Source organism: Chinchilla lanigera, unplaced genomic scaffold (assembly GCF_000276665.1).
Source record: "Chinchilla lanigera isolate Chin_1 unplaced genomic scaffold, ChiLan1.0 scaffold00036, whole genome shotgun sequence".
Classification (NCBI taxonomy): domain Eukaryota; kingdom Metazoa; phylum Chordata; class Mammalia; order Rodentia; family Chinchillidae; genus Chinchilla; species Chinchilla lanigera.
The window spans coordinates 5,846,077-5,871,445 of NW_004955437.1; the positions used below are offsets into that span (position 1 = coordinate 5,846,077).

A 25,369-nucleotide genomic window follows, 5' to 3' on the forward strand; every position below is an offset into this window, starting at 1 on the left:
TCTGCACGTGGACACCCTTCTCCTGGTCCTGCTGTGTCTGCCATCGCCAAGGCTGCTCTCGGCCCCCGTCCCCAGCGAAGACGCCTCACCCTGCCAGCGCCCCCTGGACCACACTAAACCACATCTCTGTGGTTTAATTTTTTTTTGTTTGTTTGTTTCTCTCCGGTACCAGGAACTGAACTCACGACTTTGCACTTGCCAGGCAGGCGCTTTGCCGCTGAGCTAAATCCCCAGCTCCTTGTGGTTTAATTTATGCTGAACACTTTCTCCTTTCTTCTCCATTTAGCTAAATCCTATTCAGCTTTCAGAGTCCAGGTCCCTCAAAAAGCTCCCTGAAGTTGGGCGTAGTGGCACACACCCGTCATCCCAGCACTTGGGAGGCTGAGGCAGGAGGATCACCATGAGTTCAAGGCCAGCCTGCGCTATTAAGTGAGTTCAAGGTCAGCCTGAACTACTGAGTGAGACCCTGTCTCAAACAACAAAAACAAAAAAGGCTCCCTGGAAACAGCCTATGAAGGAGGATATTACAATAAAAGCGAAGGTGAACATTCAGGTTTTCCCTGGAATTCAGTTTCCCAGCTGCTGCCGGTGCCTCATGTTCCTTCCTTTCTCTTTCTGAATTGGATATTCTTACTTCTCCATTTATAAAAACAATAGTTGTAAGGCTTCTTCCCAGGAGCCAGGAAGAAACTTACAGGTTTGATTATGCACAACTTTGTAACCTTGATGTGCCAGGAGTCACCACCGACAACATTAAAGTATAAGAAACTTACTATAAGGAAATAGTTCTGCCACCTCTAAAAGATGAAAGATTAATATCCATAACCAGTAAGGAGTGTCTACAAGTCATTGCGAAAAACAACCAAGTGAAAAGTAGTCAGACAGATGAGCAGAGACAGGTGGACACACTAGCATCACCTTAAACCTGCTTCCTGCCAGGCGTGATGACACACATCTGTAATCCTAGCACTCAGTAGGCTGAGGCAGGAGGATCGCCAAGAGTTTGGCACCAGCCTGAGTTCAAGGCCAGCCAGCCTGTACTATATAGCAAGACCCTGTTTCAAAAACTCAAATTAAATAAGTTAATTAATTAATTAATTTTAAAAACCCAAAACACAAAAACCTCTGCTTCCAGCTGATCCAAATACTCTGGCAGTGCTCTGCAGCTTTCAGCACAGAGGTCCTGTATGTCTTTTGTGAAGTTTCTCTGCTGAGAGACAGAGGTCCAGCATGGCACAAAGCTGCCTGGCCTGTCACTGCTGTCTGCGGCCAAATCGATCACATCCTGTTCGGTTCTGGGCCGTGGCAGAAAGGACAGGCACGCACCTACTAAGACGCACCCCCGTCCTCCCTAGAAAACAGGCCTGACTGGAGGTGTCTCTTCCCACGAGACTAAATAGCAGAGAAGGCACCCGAGTCCCGGCCGCTCTGGAAGTATCACCTTGGTCCTGGCCCACTCACACTGTAGCCCTTAGTGCCAGGAGGCAGACACTGATCTTGTCTTAAGCCATTATCCTGTTGGGCCTTGGTCACCATGGATAATTTCATCTCCTCTTCACACACAGGCGGTATCTATGGAATCAGACATGCTGGGCTGGGGACACAGCTCGGCAGCAGGGTGCTGCCCTCGCACGCATAAGGCTGTGGACCTGACCCCCAGCTCGGCAAAAGGAAAAGAAAAGGGGAAGAAACACACGAGGTCCTGGAGCCAGCCCCTCTGCTCCTGCGTCCCGGACCTGGCCTGGCCTGTGCTTCACAGGGCAAAGCGACAGAGGGATGACCCAGCGGCAGGGGGGTGGGGGGGCACAGTCCTGCCATATGACAGGCAGGGTAGCGCCTACGAGTGAGTCAGCGTGGATAGTGTGACAAGACCTCAAAGACACATTACAGTGGGTAAGAGAGGAAGCTGCAGGAAAAATATTTATAGCGTGATCCTAGCTAAAAGAAAATGCACATATGCACATGCATATGTATGTAATTCAGGATGGCAAGGTGATGCGCTGTTAACAGTGGTGAAGTAACTTACTTCTTTATCTTTTTTTTTTTTTGTTTTTCTCCAGTACTGGGAATTGAACTCACAACCTTGTGCTTGCCAAGCAGGCACTGTGCCGCTGAGCTAAATCCCCAGCCCCTTTCTTGTTTTTGTTTTTTTGGGTTTTTTTGGTATTTCTTTATCTTTTGAAGTAAAGTCTTTGTATACTACTTGTGTGATAGTTTTTTGAGTAACACATTCTAGAGGTTTTCTGTAGTTAAAAAAAAAAAGGCAGAAAATTACACATAGTATGACCAACAGGAAGCCACGTTCAAACATTTTGGTGTATTTCCTTCCAGCTCTTTTCTGAGTCTTTTACATAGTTAATGTAAAATTTAGTTAGCATTTATCATACGCATTTCCTTCAATATTACAAACTCCTACAGACATTTCCAATGGCCAAAGAATTTTCAATGAGGTAAGGCGTACAATTTACATCCTCTTGTTTTGAGCATTTAATTACTCGGATTTTGTAGTATGACAGTCATACTTTAGATTATTTCTTTGGGCTAAGTTCCAAGAAATGGAACGTCATCGTTACGTACTACGACATGTACTAATAAAAATTTAAAAATTCCTAAAAATGAAGTGACAGTGTCAAAGGACACATTACTCTAAAAGTACTTAACACTCATCCAGAAAACATATTCCAGAAGAACACGCATCTGCTGGATTTCCACGAGGACTCTCATTAAATCATACAGACTCCGTGAGCAGTGATCCACTCCCTAAACACTCAGCCCAAGAGCAACCATGGAAACCCAGAATCACAATGGCAGTGAGGACACTGGCGTGGTGGTGCATGCACCTGTAATCCCATACTTGGGAGGCTGAGGCAGGAGGATCACTGTGAGTTCAAGGCCAGCCTGAACAACATAGCAAGCCCCTGTCTCAAAACAAAAGCAAAACCAAAAACAATAGGCCCAGCACCTCACCAGGTACTCACACACTCCCCTCCACGGTGCTACAACCACTTTCCTTCCTGATCCATCACTGACCACTCACCACTTTCATTCAATATAGTTCTGGGAACATTAGCCAGAGCAATTAGACAAGAGAGAGAGAAAAGGAATAAGGATAGGAAAGGAAGATGTGAAATTATCATTATTTGCAGATGACATGGTACTCTACATAGAAGGCCCCCAAAACTCCACCAAAATACTTCTAGATTTAATAACCAAATTCAGTAGCATAGCTGGATATGAAGTCAACACTCAAAAATTAATAGCATTCCTGTACACTAATAAAAAAATTCACTGAGAGAGAAGTTAGGGAAACAACACCTTTCACAATGGCATCCCATAAAATGCAATGCCTAGTAATCAATCCAATGAAGGAGTAAAAGACCTCTACATTGAAAACTATAGTACTCTGAAAAAGGAGATTGAAGAGGATATCAAAAAGTGGAATGCTATCCCTTGCTCTTGGTTAGGAACAACAAATATAGTGAAAATGATCATATTTCTAAAATCGTTATACAGGTTTAATGCAATTCCAATCAAAATACCAATAGCCATACCTCACAGAACTAGACAAAACAATCCTAAAGTTCATTTGGAAGCAGAAGAGACCTAGAATACCAAAGGCAATTCTGGGGGACAAAGGCAAGGCAGGGGCATCACAATCCCTGACTTGAAATTATACTACAAAACTACTGTGATAAAAACAGCTGGTACTGGCAAAAAAAAAACCAGACCTGAGGATCGATGAAACAGATTAGAAGATGCAGAAATGGCTCCAGGTATTCTTAGCTACCATCTCTTTGACAAAGGCGCCTAACACCTTCACTGGAACAAAGTTAGCCTCCTAAATAAATGGTGCTGTAAAAACTGGCTATGCACATGCTAAAGATTAAACCTAGACCCATATCTCTCAGGCACTAAACTAACTTCAAAATGGGTCAAAGTTCCAAATATTAAAACAAAAGCACTAACTCTGCTGGAAGATGAATAGGCAGAACGCTTCAAGACGTTGGTGTAGGCAAAGACTTTATGAACAAAACCCTGATCACACAGGAAATATCATAAAGAACCAACAACTGGGATGTCATGTTATTTAAAAGCACTTGCAAAGCAAGAGAAACCACCAACAAAGTGAAGAGACAACCCACAGTATGGGAAAAAATGTTTGCCAGCTGTTCCTCAGACAAAGGACAACTATCTAGAACACATAAAGAACTGGGCTGGGGATTTAGCTCAGCTGCACAGCACCTGCCTGGCAAGCATGAGGTCCTGAGCTCAGTTTCTCGTTTCAAAAAAAAAAAAAAAAAAAAATCAACAAATAACAAATGCCAGGCAGGGGCTGTGGAGGAAAAGGAAAGCTTCTCCACTGCTGGTAGGAGCGTAGACTGCACTTTGTTGCCTGCTCTGGAGAAAGAAGCAGGACTGGAGGTCAGAGAAACAAGAGAAGTCACAGAGGAGGCTACTACAAGGGAATCTTAGTGCTGATTAATGTTACTCAACCCTTCTGCACTGTTGGTGGGAGTGTAGCCTGGTGCAACCACTGTGGAAATCAGTGTGGAGATTCTTCAAAACACTAACACTAAGATTCCATTCAACGCGGCTGTTCCCTCCTCGGTATCTTCTCAAAAGAATTAAAAGCATCATACCATAGCTGTATGTGTGCATCCATGTTTATAACAGCACAGCCTGTAACAGCTAAATCTTGGAAGCCACCCAGATGCCCATCAGCTGATGCATAGAGAAAGATATGTCAGGTTTTTTTTTTTTATAGAATGGAGTACTACTCTGCCACAAGGAAGGATAAGCTTGAGACACTTCTAGGAAAATGGGTGCACCTTGAGCCCATGCTCTTAAGTGAAATAAATCTCTGGTGTGAGAAACCGAGAGTGTAAATAAGGACCAAAATGTATACTAGGTATTGTGAAACGGGAAGAAAATGTTCAAATGAGAAGGGGAACAAGGGAGGGGCGAGGGGAAAGGAAGGAGGGGAAAAGAAAAATATGATGACAAAAGAAGGAAAACATGGAAACAAAGCTTTGTAAATAGGACGGGCGGAGGGGTTGAAGGGAGTCGGGGGATGGAGAAAGAATCAAGTTACATCAGGTATCCGTACAAATTCCTTACAGCGAAAGAGATCGTTATGTATACCTAAAATGTACCAATAAATTAATAAAAAAAATAGTGGTTTGAAAAATATACATAATATAGGTATCAAAATATTTTAAGTATTTAGTGGGCAATATTTACCTCTTCATCACAATATTTCAGGTACCCAGGCTTTTTTTCCTATTGGAATTTTCTCATTTTTCTACCGTAGTTACATGCATTTGTCTAACTGTCAAAAACAGCCCACCGCGGGGTGTGCTTTGTGGGACAGGAGAGACTGCTGGGGTGGGAACCACCTGAAACGTCTAATTCTCCTACCCCTGAGGAAGCCTGCAAGAAGTTCCCAAAGAGCTGTAAGGAGCCGCTCTGCCACCTGGTGGCGACGCTGGGGAACTGCAACGCCCCACCCCCGCTGCCGCTGAGCGCGCTGCTGCAAATACGGAAAAGCCTGTAAAGATGCAGAAATTGAATAACCACAGCTGGGAACAAAGGTGTTAATCACAAATCAGGAGCTCTTATCTAGGGGTGGTGAAAAGACTGTCAAGACAAGGGACGGCTGAAGATTTCTCACAAAGCCGGTTCCTTGGGAGCACTGAGCTTGACAAGCAGTCAGAGGAAATCAGATAGTAGGTCCCGGGGAGGAGAAGAGAGCTTGCGGGGCAAGCGGTATAGAGCAGATTTCAATCGCGGACAGGAGCGATCGCCTTTCCTCGAAGGAAGCTGGAATGGCCGCAACGGCAGAAGACGGCCTGCTGAGAGTCCACAGACCCGAAGGACAGCCGGCAGGTGGGACCCAAGTCCTGGGCGAGGGCTGGAAACTCACAAGGAGGTAGGACGCCAAAGGAGGAGGTCAGCAGGTGCTGAGCAGGGACTGAGGAGGGAAACGTCCAGGACACTGTCAACCGCGGGGGCAGGGGTCACTACACGCCACACGGGGCTCCAGCTGCTTCCCTGCACTCCGCATTCATGCACAGAACCCTCGCATCAACTCTCCGTGACTACCTCCATTTCACAGATGAGGAAACCGAGGCATGGAGGGGAAGGAACTCGCCCAAGGCCCTGGAGAAGTGTAAGGCTGGGTCTGACCGCAGCCAATCTGGCTGGAGAGCTTGCGTCCGGAAAGGCTGCACTCTGCTGCCTGCTCCGGGGAAAAAGGCGGGACTGGAGGTCAGAGAAATAAGAGACGTCACAGAGGAGGCTGCTGGAAGGGAATCTTTGTGCTGGTTAATTTTACTCAGCAAGCCAGGCGTGGTGGCGCACACCTGTAATCCCCACACTCGGGAAGCTGAGGCAGGAAGGTCGCTGTAAGTTCGAGACCAGCTTGGGCTACAGTGAGCTCAAGGCCAACCTGAGCTGCATAGCGAGACCCTGTCTCAAGAAGACAAAAAAAAAAAAAAATTTCACTCAGCAGTCAGAGGCGCAGCCAAAGACGGGATGGGCAAGAGTGAAGAGCAGAACCTCAAGGTGGAACGTGGTCTTGCTCTGTAAGATTCCGGGTGCTGAATCGCTGCAACCGGCACGTCCTCTGCAGACGTGAAGTGTGTGCAGGCCGTGAGCCTGCTCCCCCCGTCAGATGAGACACCGCTGCTATTCTGAGAGTCAGGGGGGCAGCCACACACTTCTCCTGGCCCCACCAACTCTTCCACGCCGTGTCTTAGCCTACAACCTTCCTGAGAGCCCGACTGGAATTCCCTGGTTCCTCCTGAGCGGAGGCACCTGGTCCCCCGCGCAAGGTCCCTCCGAGGAAGCCTCGGACCTCCCCAGCCGCGTGCTCTCGTTATGTGTCCAGGAATGGCGCCCTGCCTCGCGCCTGCCTGCTCTGGGGGGAAGACTCACTTCCCAGGGCTTCCTGTGAGCTTGTGCCGGCAGGCTTCAAGCTGGCGGTTCACCCGAGCAGACCTGTGAGGACGGCCTGCGCTTGGGCCGCGTCGCACAAGCACAGCCTCAAGTTCCTGCAGAAGGCGCGTGTGGAGACGCCTGGCTCAAGGCATCAGCTTTATTTATTTATGTTTCATCGGTTAGTGGGCCTAGAGCGGCCGAGCGGCTCCGCGACTTCGCTCCGCAACTCTGGCCTGTTCGCTACAAAGGACACCGGCCGCGTGGCCAGCTCTCCAAGCCCCTTCTGCGGGACCAGCAGGCACTGGCTCGGTCAGCACTGCACCGCTCGTCTCTCCCCTCTGTGCGCGCCAGGAGCCACCTCGGGGGCGGGGCCGCAGGGCCCCCACAGCGGGTATCCCCCCCCCCCCCGTGTCTGTGGATCCCACGGTCACAGATGCCGCTTTCCCAAGGTGACTGCAGAGCGACCGGGCGTTTGCCGGGGTCCCTGTGCTCTGATCTGCGCTCACCCCGAAGATGGCCGGCTGGCCTCAAGCAGGCCCCAGCTGCCGCGTACCCGGTGCCTGCGCTGCAGCTGCCCCCCTGCCCAGCAGCTCCTCTGCGCCTGGCTGCACTGACCCCAGGGCCACCCCCACCCCCACCAGAGCCCACTCGTGACCTTCGGGGCCTGACCTCGCCCTGCGCTGGGACGTCTTCCCCAGAGTCCCGTGTCTGCAACCCGTCTCACTGGTGTGTGCTGCCCTTGCGTGTCCCGAATAAAAGCAAGTTTTCCAGTGAGCTCGTTCCGGGCCCTCCCAGGCTCACTTCCCAGCCAGGTTTAGCCTGCGGCTGATGTGGGGGCTGGAATGCACCCTCCAGGTGGCCTGTTTTGTTTCTGAACAACGGGGCGCATACCCAGGCTCCCTGGCGCTGGGACCACCACACCCACCTCGGTGCAGTCCTGCGAGACACTCTTGTCCCCGTCCCTTACACCACCTACTGCCCGTGCAGCCTCACGCACCAGGCGTGTACGGCCCTCTGTGTTCGCAGAGCTCTGGAACGCGGGTGGGGGCTCTGTAGCTCACCCAGCCCATCGCTGGTTTGCTTGCTCTGAAGAGCCGCAGCTTGCAGTAGCCGCAGCTTGCAGCAGAATGGAAGCTCGTGTCCCTCCGTGGGTTCCCGGCCAAAGGCCGCAGGCCCATCAGATCATCGGGCGCGCAGCACGGTGCAGAGCGGCCTTCCGAGCATGGGGCTGACGTCCTTCAGGAGCATCCTCTGCTCTGGACACTGTGACTGCTGAAGGTGGCGGACTGCTAAGCCCTTCCTCGACGCGCTCCCTCCCCCTCGAGCTGACAGGGCGCCCAGAGCCCCGAGCAGATTCTCTGAGCCCAGCTCCTGAAAACTGAATTGCACGCCGTCCTCCTCCGCGCCTGATTTATGGGTGTCCGCGTTTACTCTGCGCGGTGTATATGCTGCGCGCTGCAGAAGCCTCGGGCCCTAATCATCAGCCTGCAGCCTGCTCCCGTCCCCAGAACCCTCCGCAGCGGGCTGGGGCCGGTCTGCTGTCACCTACTGGGCAGGCATCCGCTCTTTCACCACCTCCCGCCAGGCACAGAGCGGCATGACTCGGGTCACAGGAGTTGCAGCTGCTTTGGCCAACATCTATGGTGTTAGGTATAATTCAGAAGAACATTCAGCCTTCATTGCCTTTCCCCTGCTTTTAAAAGGAATATACACCCATAAATCAGGGATGGTGGCACAAGCCTGTAATCCCAGCTGTTGGGAGGCTGAGGCAGAAGGATTCCATGTTTGAGCCCAGTTTGGGCAACTTAACAAGATGCTGTCTCAAAATTTAAAAAACAGAAAAAAGGCTGGGACTGCAGGGCAGAGTGAAGGCTCTGGGTTCAATCCCTGGCACCCTCGAGGCCTCTCAGACCTTGCCTCTTCCTGTCCTTCCCCTGGGTCACTCTGCTCCAGGCCACGGTGTCACCATCTGATTCTCTGAGAGCAGCTCAGGTGTGGCACTGCCTGAGGCCCTTGAGTAAGCTGTTCCCTCCACCCCACCCCCTAGGGTCTCGCCCTCCGCTTCCCCCAGGCTTCCTTCAGTGTCACCTGAGGGCAGCTGACCCTGACTACTTTATTTGAAACGGCAATTTGTAATTCTTTTATAAAATATTGCTAGCCAGGCATGGTGGGGCAAGCCTGTGATCCCAGCACTCGGAAGGCTGAGGCAGGAGAGTTCAGGGCCAGTCTGGGCTACACAATGAGTTCAAAGCCAGCCTGAACTATATAGCAGGACCCTGCCTCAAAAACCCAAAACAAAAATTTCTTATCACTGCCTAACATTCCTTATTTTATTTTTTATTTTTTATTTTTTTTGGTTTTTCTCCGGTACCGGGAACCGAACTCACGACCTTGCGCTTGCCAGGCAGGTGCTTTTGCCGCTGAGCTAAATCCCCAGCCCCCTGCCTAACATTCCTTTAACCTGACTGCTTCCCATGCCCTGGTTTGCCAGCAGGTGTGCACGCTCGGGGAGCAAAGCCGCTGCCGCAGGCCTCTGACAGTGCCCAGCCAGGCAGGCACTCACTACGACCCACCAAGGAGCACACAGATCCGCAGCATCACTAGCACCAAGCCACTCCATTCCAGGAACTCTGGGCCCCAGGATTCCTGCCCACCGACCCCAAGCACCCTTCCCGTGCCCTGCCCAGCTGGACCCCTGAGGTGGCAGCCCCCACCTGACTCCCCCGCCCTGGCCCTGCCCGGCTGGGCCGGCACAGCGGGCCTCACCTGAAAGTCCTCCTCGTCCAGGATCTCCTTCCTCCACTTGATCAGGAAGGCTGCGCACACGTAGAGGTGGAAGTGGGAGAACCCCTCTGGCTCAGACTGTGGGGACAGAAGAGTTAGGCCAGGAGCCATCGCTGGGGCAAACGGCGGCCGCCAGGACGCGGCGAGGACCCTCCCGAGGCCCAGGAGCAGGTGCAGGCGGGGAGTGGGCGGCCGCGTACCTGGTAGGTGTCCCACAGGCGGATGGTGCAGCGCAGGGGCAGCTCCCGCATGAGCAGGTTGTTCATCCACCGGAAGGCGAACTGCAGGTACTCCACCTCGTACCTCCTGAAGTGATTGTGTACCTGCTCTGGAACAGGACGCGTCGTTGGCCCCGAGGCCCAGCCCAGGGGCGCGGACCCCGAAAGGGCACATTCCACTTCTTGTTGCCCCCACCCCTGGGAGCAACCAGGCATCGGCCAGGCTTCTGCGGGGGCAACCACTCGCTCAGCCGGGCCAGCACCTGTCCCACCCTTACTGCAGATCTTAGTACTCATCAAAGAAGGCAAGGCATGGACGAGAACCATGGAGGGGACCTGGGCTGCTCTCCCACCAGAAGAGCACCTCCTCAGCGCCCCGACCGCTGGCAGCCAGCAGGGACTACACACAGGGCGCCTGACCTGCTGCTGGATGAGGTGCCCCAGAAGGGGCACTCCTGGACCTAGCTGGACCTGGCTGACCCCGCGCGCTCACCGGGGCTGTCTGTATCCTGGAGCAAGTCAATGCCGACCTAATCCCCGTCTGACTTCAAATAATACTGTGGAGAATTGTTTTTCTTTGTTCTTACTTTGTTCTTGTGTTTTTAGTTTTTTTTTTTTTTCTTTTGTGATACTGGGAACCACCCAGCCCTTGCCAGCCCCAGCGTGGTCGGGGAAGCACCCTACATGGACCTCAGACCCAACAGTGCAGTTCTTGAAAGAAGTATTAAAAAAAAAAAGAGAGAGAAATAAAAAACAGTATTAACAACGTTAATTTCTGAGGAGCAGGATTTAAGTGAAGAGGAGGATTTCTAGTTACTGTGCATTTCCTGCCTTGCCCAAGCCTTCGGAAAGGGAGTATTACAATGCAGAGAAACAATATAGGGATATGTAAAGCCGAGGGACCACAGGTTTGAGGTATTAGGTTTCTCTTTTTCAGGTATTTACAAGGGCAGAAAAAACGAGGACTAGCTGGGCGTGGTAGCGCACGCCTGTCATCCCAGCACTCGGGAGGCTGAGGCAGGAGGATCCTTGTGAGTTCGAGACCAGCCTGGGCTACAAAGTGAGCTCAAGGCCAGCCTGAATTGCATAGTGAGACCCCGTTTCAAAAAAAAAAGAAAAGAAAAAACAAGGACTGGGCAGACCCCACGGCCTCTGCACGCTGGAACCCAAGGGACGGTCACCTCAGCAGCTAACTCAGCACCTCGAGGAGGGCAGCGGGTACCCTGCCCAGGCGCTGGGGGCGACACCAGGGACACTTGCAGGCCAGGTGACAAAACACAGGAACAAGTGGAAAACAACTTCAAGGGAACAAGTGAGGCTGGGCTGCACCTCCAAGTCCAGGAAGGAAGCTGGACTGAGGGGATCAGACCCAGCGGTGTTTCAGGACAGCAGACTGGGGGAGAGAGAGACAACTTCCGTGTGTGGAGGAGAGAGAAAGGCCGTGCTAGGGTGAACAGGAAGCGCCGGGAGGGATGCGCAGGCAGGGCGGCTTGTGAGGTGGCACAGGACGGGCAGAGTCCTGAGGAGCGGCTCCTACCCGCCTTGCCGCCATCCCTCCATGCCCACAATGGTCAGCCGCAGAGCTCCCCCGGCCACCCTGGAGGTCTCCCACCCCACGCATCCAGGCAGCAGCCAGGGACTCCGCTCCTGTGGGGCTCCTGACCCTCACGCCTCTGCGCCCCCAGCCCAGGGGGTCCCAGGGACCGGGGGAACCCCACCAGGTGTCAGCCAGACCCCAGGCTGCTGTGCCACCCAAGAGCGCCAAGTTCCCTCACCACAGGGAGAAGGTCGGCCTACAGCCACGGCGCGCACACCTGTCACCTCGCACTCTGGAGGCTGAGGCAGGAGGGGCACAAGGCAGAGGCCAGCCAGGTGTGGGGGCATAATCCCAGCACTCTGGAGGCTGTAATCTCAGACTCTGGAGGCTGAGGCAGGAAGACTGCCATGAGTTTGGGGCCTGCCTGGGCTATATAGGGAGGCTGTGCTGAAAACAAAAAGCAAAACAAAAATGGCAACAGGAGGACACAGAGGCTCTAGAGAGAGTGGGACACAGATGCCAAAGGGGACAGGAGAGCTTGGTGACAGAAACAAAGGGCAAAGAAGGACGTCAGAGCACTGCAGCAGAACCACCGCACTTCCTGACAACAGTGGGGAGACCCAGGAGCGGCAGGGCTGGGAAGGGAGTGCGAGGGGCCGAGGGCCGCCGCCCGGTGCTCTTCTGAACCTACCATCGATCCGGCTCACGAGCTCCTCCAGCGCCTTGACCTTCTTCTGGATCCCCGGCTGTGCGAAGGTGTAGTTATCCTGCAGAAGACACAAGGCCTGGTGAGCAGGGCCCCCGCCGCTGGGAATGCCCCTCCAGTTCACTGAGGCATTCTGGAAAACACAGGCTCTCTCCCGGCCCAGCGCCGATGGCTGGCCAGTGTTTGGGGGAAGACAGGAGTTGCTGCAGCAGTAGAGCTTGGGGAGAGCCTGAGGGAGCCTCACCTAGGAAGCCAACCCGCGGGGCTCTGGGCATCCCTCGGGAAGAAGGGGCCTTCTCTGATGGCAGCCGGCGCAGCACGGGGACCTCCCGAGTCCTGGCCGTGCTAAGGCACCGCAGAGCTGACCAAACACAGGAGGGGCTTGGCGAGCGCCGCCCTGCCCAGGCCACGAGAGCTCTACGGAGCCCTGCCTGTGGGAGCCCCCCTGGGGAGCCCTGCCTGTGGGAGCCCGCCCGTGGGAGCCTGCCCGTGGGAGCCCCGCAGGGCAGGCGCCCACCTGGATCCCGTCCAGCAGCTTGCTCATGCACCAGAAGCTGTCGGCCTCAATGCTTCGCAGCATGTCCTGAGACAAGTTGGTCACGTCGAAGTTCTCCACGTCCTCCTCTGTAAAACAAAAGGCGAACAGAGTCCAGAGGTCTCATCTAAAAACGGAGGCAGAGAGAGAGTCCAGCGCAGTCACCGGTCCTTCCGGCCAGGGGGAGCAGGCTGAGCTGATGCCAAGGCTCGAGGGCCCAGCCGTCTGCACCCCCGGGCGGGGGACGAGTGCGTCCCAGAGAAGGGCCGAGGACCTCGCTCAGCACGCAACAGGCTTTCCGCGCGCCACTCCGGCTGGGCCCAGGGCGCCTGCCTCTGCCGCGGCGTTTAGCTTCAGAAAACAGGAATTCAAGCCTCACATTCAGTGAGCTCCACGCGGCTCGCTGGAGATGGTCTGGAAGAACTGTGCTGTGCGGAATTCCGCTGGCTGTCCCGCGCACTCACACTGCACTCACACGACCACGCAGGCCCCCCTGTGCATCTCAAGGGTGGGGTCCCGCCGGGGGGAAGGCAGACGCAGGCCCGGCCCGCAGCCCATGAATGCTTCTAGGGTTAATGCTCCTAGGTTTAATGCCACCAAGTTAGTACTTCCTAGGATGGGCTCTGCGAAACGCTGATCCTACAGAACATTCAAGAACAAAAGTGGATTCCGCAGATGGACGTGGCATCACCACTATCCTGGAGATTCGCCAAGATCCAGGCATACAAAAGACTCCAGAAGTCCTAGGAGTTCTGCGTTCAGTGCATGGCTTTCCTTTGTTTACCCAGCGTTTCCGAGCTCATTTAGCCCGGGGCCTCTTGTACCAGCTGCTCCTGGAAATCCCTCAGGGCAGCTGCAGTGAGAAGTGGTCTGGTCTGGATCCAACTGAGAACGCAGGGAACCGGCAGAAGGAAAAGACTGAGCAGTGGTCCCTTCTGAGCAGGGTGAAGGAGGAGCGGGTCCTCCCTGTCCCGGAAGACAGCCCACTGCTGGCCTGCCTGAGCCCCAGGGAGACCTTCCGGATCCTGCGTGCATGCAGAAGGCAGCCTTAGCCACAGCCCTGCCTTGACACCGGACGGCACTGCAGGCCCTGGTGCTGGGGTCACAGCCCGTGCAGAACCCTGCCCTTTTGTTTATGGGAATCATGACCGAGACCCACAGCTGAGCCCCTGGGTGACAAGACCAACCAATGTCACATTCACATTCTGCTTAAAAAGCTGTTTTGAGATGAACACCAAGGACTGTTTAGACAAAGACCTTTGGGGGGATAGTGAGGTGCTTTGTTAGAAAAGCTGTGACCCCAGGAATGTCCTTAAAGTCTGACTTGAAATTAATACATGAAGACGGGTGTGGTGGCACATGCCTGTAATCCCAGCACTCGGGACGCTGAGGCAGGAGGATCCTTGTGAGTTCCAGACCAGCCCGGGCTACAAAGTGAGCTCAAGGCCAGCCTGAACTGCACAGAGAGACCCTGTCTCAAAAAAACAAAAAACAAAAACAAAATTAATACATGTGCAGTGCCGACCGCAGTGCCTGACACACAGGAGGCGCACTGTCACTCTCCACATTAAGTTATCAGGAACATGTCACGTCACAGTGTTACGGCACAAAGCAGCCAGGTACAGGGTTATTTATGGTAGACTTTCAACCAGTGTATGTAGAATATTTACGTGTTTATACAAGCACAGAGGAAAAAATATATCACAAGGTTTACAGTGCTTATTCCCCAGTTGGCAGGATGAAGGGTTTTATTTTCTTTACACTTTACTGGACTTCTCCTCAGCATTTCAATAATAAGCATAATTTTTATGCTCCCCCTAAACGCACATTATTTTTGGGGCGGGTGGGGGGGAAGAGGCACAATTGCCTGCACTTGCCTTTTATCACCAAAAAAGAATACAGAATATCTTGTAAAACAAGACAAGCTTGCAGGAACTAGGAATTTAGATAACGTATAAAAGTCCATTTTATTGCTGGGTGTGGTGGTTTAGGCCTGTAATCCCACCACTGGGGAGGCTGAGGCAGGAGGACTGCCGTGAGTTTGAGGCTGGCCTGAACTACAGAGTGAGACCCTGCGTCAAAAAAACAAACAAAAAGAAATATCATTTTCCTTTTTGTCTTACTTTAAACATTTATGTAGTATGTTCTGTGTGGCTTTCTCTGTATATAATTAATCTGGTTAATTGCTCCCAGGCCATAAGGCCCGGCTCTGAATCTCTTTTTTTTCTGCGTCCTGTGACATCCCGAGAGCTCTCCAGGCCGCCTTGCAGGCCCCCAGCTCGTTTCTGCACAGCAGCCTCCACCGCATTTTCTCCACCATCCTCCGCCTCTTGGGACATTCTGGAAGGCTCCAGGACCACGCTCACCCCAGCCGCCCTAAGCAGCAGCTCCCTCTGTGTAGCGGAGGGGATGAAGATGGCCAGGTCCACAGGAAAACACTGGCAAGAGCCGCCCTCACCCTAACGCGGTTCCCGAAGGGAGACCCAGAGCTGCACCAGAGCTGGGAAGGTCTCTGCCAAGCCGGGTATCCCAGGGTTCAAGGAGACTGCAGTGGAGATGCAAGGAGGATGGGGACCGCACAGTCACGCGACACCCTGGGTCTCCAAGGACAGCAGGGAGCAAGCTGCTCCACGTCAAGCAGAACAGCACCTGGTCCAGGGCAGACGTGGAGCCAGACGCAGAGGTGAAGGCCCCACTCGGGCACTCAGAGCTCCGTGACTTTGGGCAAACAGCTTTCCTCCGTGCCTCGATGCCTCATCCGTTCAGGATCAGAGGCTGCTATGAGGATTACATAAGTTAATACATTAGAAGTGCCGGCATGAAATAGGCACTATGTAAATATCAGCTGACTTTACCGGTAACATTTTATCATACGAGAAGCACATACAAGTCTCTCTTGTTTAAGCCACTGACATTGTAGATCTCTATTACTTGCCGCCAAACCTAATTTAAATGCCAAACCTGCCATCCCAAAATAGGCCCTAAAATTCAGTCAACCTTCAAGCCTTCCCGCTTCTACTTTTTGGTCGTCAGGAGGGAAATCAGACCAAGTACGCAAGGCCCTGAGCCGGGAAAGGGCTCCTCACAGGGACGAACTCCACTCCTGTAGCTGTCCAGGTCCAGAGCTGGGTGGCCAGAGGCACCCACCGACCAGGTGCGGAGCCCGCCTCCCCGCACCGCAGGAAGTGGGAGGGGGATGCCGGGCTTCCGCCCGCCGCAGGATAAATCCACACAAGCAGTGTGTGCGCTGGGTGCAGGGCGGAAAGCAGCTGAGAAACGGAGGGGCAAGTGCGCTCTGCAAGGCTCTGCTCGGCATAAACAACTATTCCAGAGGGTCATTAACGGCCACTTGGGGAAATTCAGCCCCTGCGTGCAGCTGAGGCGGGAAACCACGCCAGCCCAGCACCTCGGGCGGGCGAGCGAACGCTGCGTCCTCCGCTGTCCCCTCAGGACTCGGATGGAGCGACTGGGGCTTTGAAGGGTCCTATACAGCCATTTTAAGAGGCACAGCATCTAAGAGGAAGAAACCAAAAAGCCCTTTTGTAAAAGTCAAATAGCCCACTCAGGGTGTGACGAGACCAGGCCTGTCCGTCTGCTGATAAAATGTGCCTGAGTGGTGGCTCCAGTCTTTGCCTGAAAACTCTGAGGCCTGGGCCTGAAATCAGCTCGCTCACAGGCTCCCTGCTGGCTTCGGGAAGAACTGGTTTTGCCTCAACTGACAAGCATAACTTGTCTACCCACTGCGGGGGCATCAGAGCCGCTCAGCCTGACTGGCGGCCCCCAGCGGGTGGCCTCCGGCTTCCCCAGCCTCCTGCCCTCCTAAGTAACCTTGCTGAATATTTTCTGACGGCAAAAGTGAACAGACTGAGGCAAAGAAAAGATAAATCCTTCCGGACATACACCTCAAGAACCTCAGAAAACAAAACCTTAAAAGCTTCGTTCCGAAAAACACAATTCTAAGAAAAGCATGGAGGAATTCGCCGATGGCTCTGAGGTTCCACACAAACCCGCCGCTGCCATCACGCGCTCTGCCACCTCCAAGACGACACCACGGCCGGCCGGCGGCACAGGCGGAGGGGTGCAGCGGCCACCGGGACAGCTCCACGCCACCTGCCACAGAAGGGAGGCCCTGAAGGGAGACGGTCCCTCCAAGGGGGCCTTTACTCTGTGGCTCTCGCTGAGAAGAGACCCACAGGGGGCCCCACGTTTCTGCCTGTCGGAGGAGATGCGCCCTTCGGAAGATACAGAGAAGCACTGACCACGGGGCCCCTGGACACTGTGCCTGTCGCTCAGGGTAGACCAGGACCTCGGAATGACACACGGGCGCTGGTACTCGGCGTGGGGTAGCCTGGGCACGGGTGTTAGAACTGACTTCCCTCCAAGTTTCCTCCACTGCCCTCACCTTCCCGTCTTGCTTTTACTTTCATTTAGAAAACTCAGAAGGTGCTGCCAAGCCGGCCCCTTGGGGTCAGCCTGAGACCCTGGCAGTGTCCTCCTCCCGAGATAATCACAGAAACTCCACCAAGGGGCATCTGTCCATTTCACCGCTGGTCTCCACGCGGCCAGCCAGGGAAGCGCAGGACAGGCAGGGCGGATGTCGTGCAGAGAGCCAGAGAGGCGGCGGGGGGGCGCTGGGAGCAGGGGTGCGGGGGAGGAAGTGCGCCCGGCAGCCAGGGCAGGACACGCCACGGCAAGGACTCCTCTGAAAACATGGGGTTCGCTGTGAGAAATGAACTGCAGGCTTCCCTCCAGTCCTGCAGACTCTGCCCAAGGTCATCTCTCAGCGTGGCCCCGGCCGGCCACCCTAATACCCGCCTCCTGTTGCTGCCCTGGCCAAGGTGACACAGCCTCACCGCCCTCGTGCTGCGCTCGGTCCCCAGGGTGGTGGGACCTGTAGGAAGCCACTGGATCCTTTTTTTGGTCTTTTTGAGACAGGGTCTCTCTGTGCAGTTCAGGCTGGCCTTGAGCTCAATATGTAGCCCAGGCTGGTCTCAAACTCACAAGGCTCCTCCTGCCTCAGCCTCCGGAGTGCTGGGATTACAGGCGTGCGCCGCCATGCCTGGCTGTAAATTGAAAGATGCTCACATACAGCTGCAATGTGACTTCTCACTATCTTGTATTCTCCACTGGAATACATTGGTTTGGTCTGGTTTTTTGGTGCCAGGAATCTTGTGTTTATAAAATACCCAGCCTTGGCTTCTTTGTCATAGCAACACAGAGACGAAGACAACAGCACGGCAATCTAGCAAATACTTTGTCAACCTTTTCTATCTATTACCTGCTTCTACCTGCCAGGATTTAAACCTTTAAGTGGGGTGTGCATGTGGTGAAATGCACGTTCCTGTGTGGTTCTGAGTTTTGACGCCTCTCTACACCTGCAGTGAAAAATCAAAAGGCCCCAGTCCACATAGCGAGCATTTCTGTCACCCCAAAAGCAAATCCTCACGTCCTGTCCCACTCAGTCCCCTGCCAAAGGCCCCTCTGTTCCAATTTCTATCACCACTCTGCCTGGATTTGGAGTTTGTATAAATGGAATCATATATACCATATTTTTTTTTTTTTTTTTTTTGAGACAGGGTCTGACTATGTAGTCCAGGCTGGCCTTGAACTCACAGCGATCCTCCTGCCTCAGCCTCCCAAGGACTGGGATTACAGGGGTGTGCCACCATGCCTGGTCCATAAGTACCTGGCGCCCTTTGCTCATCAGCTTAATGGTTTTGAGACTCTCCCACACATTTGTATTTATGGGTTCCTTTTATTGCTAAGTCCTACTCGATGGTGCGAACGGCTGTTAATGGGTATCACGATTGTCTCCACTTGTATAACTCAAGATGCTAGAAATATTCTTTTTTGTTTGTTTGTTTTTTTGTTTTTTTCCGGTACCAGGAATCGAACTCACGACCTTGCACTTGCCAGGCAGGCGCTGTGCCACTGAGCTAAATCCCCAGCCCCTAGAAATATTCTTGTATGTACAAGTCTTCTGGGGGCTGTAAGTTTTCGTTTTCCTTGAATGACTAACTCAACAGCAGGGCTTTGGGCTTTCTTCGTTCAGAGGCATAACCTTAGTGCCTAGAGCAGCCCGGGCAGCTGCCACAGTGGCGCAGGCTCCGCAGGCCACTCAGTGAGGGGTGGAACTCACCGGCGGCATCCCCATCTGGGAGAACACAGCTACCAGCCCCAGAAGAGTGGGACTCACTGCCCTCTAGTGGCCAAGCCCGGCAGAGCCGCCCCAACTCCTGAGCACAGATTCTCACAAAACTGGCTCAGAATGTTTTCCCATTTAGACAGGTGTGGAACGCCGGAGTGGACAAAATGATGGCCCCGGGACATCCTGTGGTGAACCTACCACAGGAGTGTTGTTTATTTTTCTTCCAAGACAAAAGATGTTAATGTCTGAGTCGTTTTATTCTAGACTAAAACCTCAGTATTCAGGTTTAATTGCAGTGTTGACTCTGTGATAAATAAGTAGGTTTGGGCTGCAGTTTGGGCGCTCGTCTCTAAATGGTTCGCTGTCCCTGGCCAAGTTTAAAGTAAGGCCAGGTGTGGTGGCGCACGCCTGTCATCCCAGCACTCGGGAGGCTGAGGCAGGAGGATCGTTGCGAGTTCGAGGCCAGCCTGGGCTACAATGTGAGCTCAAGGCCAGCCTGAACTGCGTAGTGAGACCCTGTCTCAAAAAGACAAAAATGTGCATTTTGGATTGCTGAGCTTGAGGAGTGAGGAAGGGTGCGGATCACACAGGTCCTTGCACGCTAAGATGAGAACTCGGACATTTTATTTTTATTTTTAGTTTCTTTTTTTGTCTTTTGTTCGTTTGTTTGTTTTAGGCAGAGGAACTCCACGAAGGAGCTGTCTGATGGTACGGGACGGCGGGGTGAGAGTCCAGAGGTGAAGCACAGGCTCAGGGACCTCGATCCAGAGACCTCCTGTCTCCAGGGGTACCTTCCAGCCCTGCACCCCAGGCCCCACCCCAGCCGGCTGATGTGCAGGAAAAGTACTTTTGCAGGAGAAACTGGGTTCAGCAAATGAAGCAGCACCTTGGGGACCAGGCTAGCTATGAGCTCCTCTGAAGGGCTCACCAGCCAGGCGTGGTGCACGCCTGTAATCCCAGCAGAGAGAAACGGAGGCAGGAGAATCCCAAGTTCAAGCCCAGCGTGGGCAACTTAGCGAGGCCCTGCCTCGAGGTAACAAGTAAAAGGGGCTGAGGGTAGAGTTCAGTGGGAGCGCACTTGGCTGGCACTCCAGGCCTGGGTTCAACCCCCAGACAGCAAAAGAGGGGGAAGGTGCTGCGTCTCCGTTACTGTTTTACATCAAACGTGACGCAAAGCAGAAAGCCAGCTCGGGTGCTAGGTGACAGAGCGGCGAGGGGCCAGATCCGAGGGGGGATTACTCAGCACAGCGCTGCCAGCGGGTGCAGCGGGCGCCCCAGGCTGCGGGCTGTGGGACAGGGCGGCAGGGAGGCTGCCGGTGAGACCTGGCAGGATGACGGGCTGCTGGCAGCCTATGCCCCAGGGAGAGATACCGAGGCCTCCTGCGGCAGGGCATATCCCCTCACGTGGCCACAGTGCTGAGCCTGGCAGAGCAGCGGCCTTAGGGGAGGTGGCACCATCAGTAAAGCGAGGAGGCGCAGTGCAGTTACTGAGCCACTCTTGACGCTCACGGAGCTTTATGTGTTCAAGAAAGGCCGTGAGGTCGGGAGAAGTCTGTGCCCGGTTCCCTGCACGGCATTGCTGAGGCGCGTTAGGGAGGATGGCGTGAGGCCAGCAGGGGTTCCATCGATGTAAAACAACAAACACCTCCTGAACCTACACCCACCAGCGGGTGAACGGGTGGATCTGATGTGAAATATCAATACCGTTGGATACCTAGCCGCAAAACGGAATTAAGAACTGACACACCCTATAACCCGCACAGATCCTGGAAAAGCAAACCCACAGGCAGACTAGTGGCTGCCTTGGAGAGGGGAGGGGGCGTGGGGTGATGGCTGAAGGATACGCTGTTGTGTTCTTTCCTTCCTTCCTTTTCTCTCCCTCTCTCTTCTCTCTCTTCTCCCGCTCCTCCCTCCCGCCTTCCTTCCTTTCCAGGGCTGGGGATCAAATCGAGGGTCTTACACATGCTAGGCAAGCGCTCCACCACTGACTCCTACCGCCAGACCCAAGCTCCTTCCCGAAGTGATGGAACGTGCTACCTGGGCTGCGGACGGTTACCCAGCGCTGCAAATGCACTGCGAGTACCGACTGGCGCGTTTTCAGTGGGCGGACGGTGGGTTTGGGAATTACACTTCAATAAAGCCGTTGCAAGCCCCCAACACTTAGAAATGTACTGCAACTTCAGTAAAAATTCTAAGGTGCCCCGCCTCCTAATGGGACACCTTGGCTCTAAAGTTCATCTGTGGACCTGGGGACTTTCTACTGAGGAAAATGAGCCGGGTACAAAGGACAAGGACTGATCATTAACCCTTAGGAGGGAACAAGACCGCCAAGCTCACCGAACCCAGGGAAGGGCGGCTGCCGGGCAGGAAGGACGGCTGGACTCGGTGGGCACAAATTTTCAGGCAAGATGAATGAACGGTTCTAGGGACCTGCTGCGCCACACCGCCTGCAGCTGACAACACCGCACTCTGCACTTCAAGAGGAGGCAGACCTCATCCTGAGGGTTCTTCTCACAGCAAAAATGATAAAAATCAATGAAACACAGTAACGATACAGTTTGTCTGGAGGAAGAGCCAATTTTCAAAAGCGGAAGTGACTTGCCCTAGATTTATGTGTGCATGCACATACACACACACACAAAGCTCAAGAAAATCCAAGCCCTAGGGGCTGGGGATTTAGCTCAGTGGTACAGCACCTGCCTGGCAAGCGCGAGGTGGTGAGTTCAACTCCCGGTACCAGAAAACAAAAATACAAAAAAAAAAAAAAAGCAAGTAAAAGGGGGCTGGGGACTTAGCTCAGCGGCACAGTGCCTGCCTGGCAAGTGTGAGGTCGTGAGTTCGATCCCCTGTGCCGGAATAAATAAATAAATAAAAAGAAAGAAAGAAAGAAAATCCAAGTCCTGTGGCCTGTGGTCCTTGGGTAGGAATGGAGACCACTGGAAGAGAATGAGGTAGAACCATGTAAATGAAGGAATTTATATCATGTTATGAACACTGACTTCCTATCAGTGAAAAAAGGATGGGTGCACTTTGATAAATGGTGTTGAAACAATTAGCTATTTAATCAGAGGTAACTTTAAACCCCATCCTCTGCCATACAGAAAAATAAATTACTAATGGAACTTTATTTTATTTTTTGGTTTTTTGAGACAGGGTCTCACCATGTAGCCCAGGCTGGCTTCAAACTCATGACAATCCTGCCTCAGCCTCCCGAGGCCTGGGATGACAGGTGTGTACCACCACACTGGCTATACTAATGGAATTTTCAAAGCTAAATGGAAAAGCAAGACCACAAGAGTATTAGAAGAAAACACAGAACCCAAAAATCTCCAGGAGCTTTCCCTCTGCAGCCGCCCTCACATGCAGCTGGTCAGGAGCACACATGGGACTCACACCTGTCTTTAGTCTCTGTCCGCTGGCTCACAGTAAGAACTCACTGAACTTGCTGGGCACACACATTTGGCGATGTAAAAATTAGAAAGTCTATAGAAGGAGACCAGAAAAAAAAATTAAGAGGCAAATGATGGCCTGGGGGAAATTATTAGGTTGAATTCTACATTGGGGAGTCAAAAATAATTGAGTATTAGCAACTTCATGTGATTTGACCTAATATTTATGGGAGCTAATATTTTTAACATATACCAAATAATGGATGAATGTATCTAATTTACCCAAAGCTCGCACAAAACAAGACAGACCAATTAACTCATTAGGAAAAATGACAAATGACGGAAAAAGCAGATTATAAAAAGAAACAAATGATAATACAAGACAGTAGTACAGCCAGCCATGGGGGTGCACGCCTATAACCCCAGTGTTCTGGGAGGCTGAGACAGGAGGATCACAAATTCGAGCTTGGCCTGACACCTTAGTGTTGTAGGGAGGCCCCTGTCTGAAAATAAAAAATTTAAAAGGCTGAAAATGTCGCTCGGTACAAAGGTCCTGCATTCAGGCTCTAACACACACACACACACACACACACACACACACACACACACGTATGAAAGAGAGAAAAGATGATACATAACCTCACTACACAAGTGAAAATAAAAACGGAAACAAAAACCATAGCTTACTTGCCAGGCTGGTGAAACATAACGAGACACAGAGACCCAGTTTTGCTAAGGACAAGAGCAAAAGGACAGGAGGAAAAGGACAGGAGGAAAAGCGCGTGCGCACGCTCATGGTCACAGCACACACGGGCGTACATTTCTGGGGTGTGGCACAGCAGCCTCAGGCCTAGGACCCCGCCAGAGTAACGTGGATTTTAAGACAGACACACCAGCGAATGTGTACAAGGGTATTTCACTGTAATGACATCTGTAACAACTAAAAGCTGTAAGCGACTTAAATGCTCCTCTACAGAAGAACAGTTAAGGAAGCTGAAGAAAAGCCTCGGCGTGAATGTAGTAAAGTGGCTGAGGACTATCAAGTAGATCTATACATCCAGACATGCATGGCTGGGGAGGAAATTTTTAATGAAAACAAGCAAGATACAGAAAAGTCTGGGTAGTTCGATCCCGCTTTTCTGGACACAGCAAAGCAAACAGTGGATCACAGCTCTGTCTGCACACGGGAATCGGGCTGCCAGGTTAGCAGCGGTTATCTCCAGCTGGTCTGGGTGTGGACGTGTGTGCAGTGACATTTCCATGTCACTGTGACTTTTTTTTAAAGAAAATGCATCTCTACTACAGTGTTGTTTAAGCTAAGAAGGAAAGAAATGTGCTGCCTGGTGTGGATCAGAGAACGCTGCAGGAAAGATCCAGATTTGCATTTCAGAAGCTCATTCCACTGCTGACCTTGAGGTTACTCACCTGGAAAATGGGTTGATGCCTCTACCTCAAAGAGACACTGGGGTCTGCTAAATAAAATTAGGTTTGTCAAAGCACTTTACAAATAGTAAAGTGATTTAAAAATCAGGGTGCCAGTATTGCTTGGCATGGCAAGGCCTCTGGTTGAAAACCAGCGAAATAAGGGCTAATGCTATGAACTTCTCAGGGAAAGAGAGACGGATGAGAACAGATGGATTAAGAGAGACGTATCAACCAACTAGAGAACCTGTGACTCTGATCTAGATCCTATTCAAACAAACTGTTGAATAAATGTTTAAGAACTAGGAAAATTTGAACACTTGACTGCGTATTCAATTACGTCACAGAGCTGTAACTACTTTTTAGACGTGATCCCGGCATTCTGGCTGTGTGTTTCCTCAGAATGCCTTATCACCCAGGGATACGTGTGCAAACATGACCCAAATGATGTGATGTCTGATACTGAGATTTCTTCCAGAATAATTCATAAGGGTGAGCAATGGAGAATGGACCGAGGGGTACCTGAAACATGACTAACCACTGACATCAGGCGAAGGGTGTAAGGAGATGTATGGTACCATTTTTCTGTTTTTACATACGCCTGAAATTTAGCACAGTTAAAGTTCTCATGAAAAATGAATGGGCCTGTGCTCCTGGCTGAGGAGGCCTGGGAGGCTGTGTGTGCGTGACGGCTGCTACAGGCTCGGACTATGCAGCTTGTCCGGCCCAGCCTGTGGGGCCAAGCGGCCCCCCTGCTCGGTAGGTGGGGCAGAGCCATCACGGGGGTCAGAAAGCAGGCAGATCTAGCACGCAAAGGCGCCGAGGGGATGAAGGAGAAATGAGACTGGCACACATGGGTGTAAAGGAAAGCTTGCTACAAAACATGAATGGCAGGCTGGGCATGGTGGCGCATGCCTGCAATCCCAGCAGTTGGGAGGCTGAGGCAGGAGGATCATTGGGAGTTCGAGACTAGCCTGGGCTACAAAGTGAGCTCAAGGCCAGCCTGAACTTCATGGTGAGACCCTGTCTCAAAAAAGACGAAAAAAAAAAAAAAAGATACCAGCATTTACACTTCAGATGTAAATTAATCGATGATTCATACATTCATAGGTTCATCTTTTAATGCTACCTTTTTTATTTATGTTTTTGTGACAGGGTCTCATTATGTTGCCCAGACTGGCCTCAAGTCCTAGGCTCAAATGATCCTTTTGTCTTAGCCTCTGGAGCAGACAGAACTAGAGGGACAAGCCACCGTGCTCGGCTCATGGCCTTTTGCACTCCTTCAGAACATTAGGAGTGGGGACAGCTCAGTGACAGAGTGTCACTTGGCTGTAAAGGCCCCAGGTTCAATCTCCAGCACTAAAGGGAGGAGGAAGAGGATGACTACTATTACAATAAGCCACCTCCAAATCCCATCAGACAGCTCGTACAAAACTAAACAGCAGACTTAAGCTCTCCCTAAAAGGCAGTTGTGTGTATGCACGTGGATAAGTGTGTTGGGGGTGGGAAGTCCTCTAGACAAAGCTTTCTTTGTATGTTTTTGGAAGCTAAATTTTAACCTGTCTTCCTTGCTGCTTAGGGTCACCTGACGGAAGCGAGAATGACCTTCTACCTTTATTCCCAATTCTACTTTGGTTGCGGCTACTTACACAAAACAAGGGCTCCTATTTAGCCACCTATACTTTTGGAGT

The 25,369-nt window shown here is 52.3% G+C and overlaps 1 protein-coding gene across 2 annotated transcripts in view; it reads right to left on the reverse strand.

The window, feature by feature from the left end:
* Positions 1-25,369, reverse strand: part of Tbc1d22b (TBC1 domain family, member 22B) — a 59,393-nt gene that overhangs the window by 2,156 nt on the left and 31,868 nt on the right. The window contains exons 9-12 of one of the 2 annotated variants that reach the window (XM_005389622.2): positions 12,702-12,808; positions 12,170-12,245; positions 9,924-10,051; positions 9,706-9,801 (exon numbers count right to left, since the gene is read on the reverse strand). In XM_005389622.2, coding sequence (XP_005389679.1) covers positions 9,706-9,801; positions 9,924-10,051; positions 12,170-12,245; positions 12,702-12,808 — 407 coding nt within the window. Of the gene's footprint in view, positions 1-9,705; positions 9,802-9,923; positions 10,052-12,169; positions 12,246-12,701; positions 12,809-25,369 lie in introns of those variants that run through there. The other variant, XM_013517043.1, reaches the window with a different exon arrangement.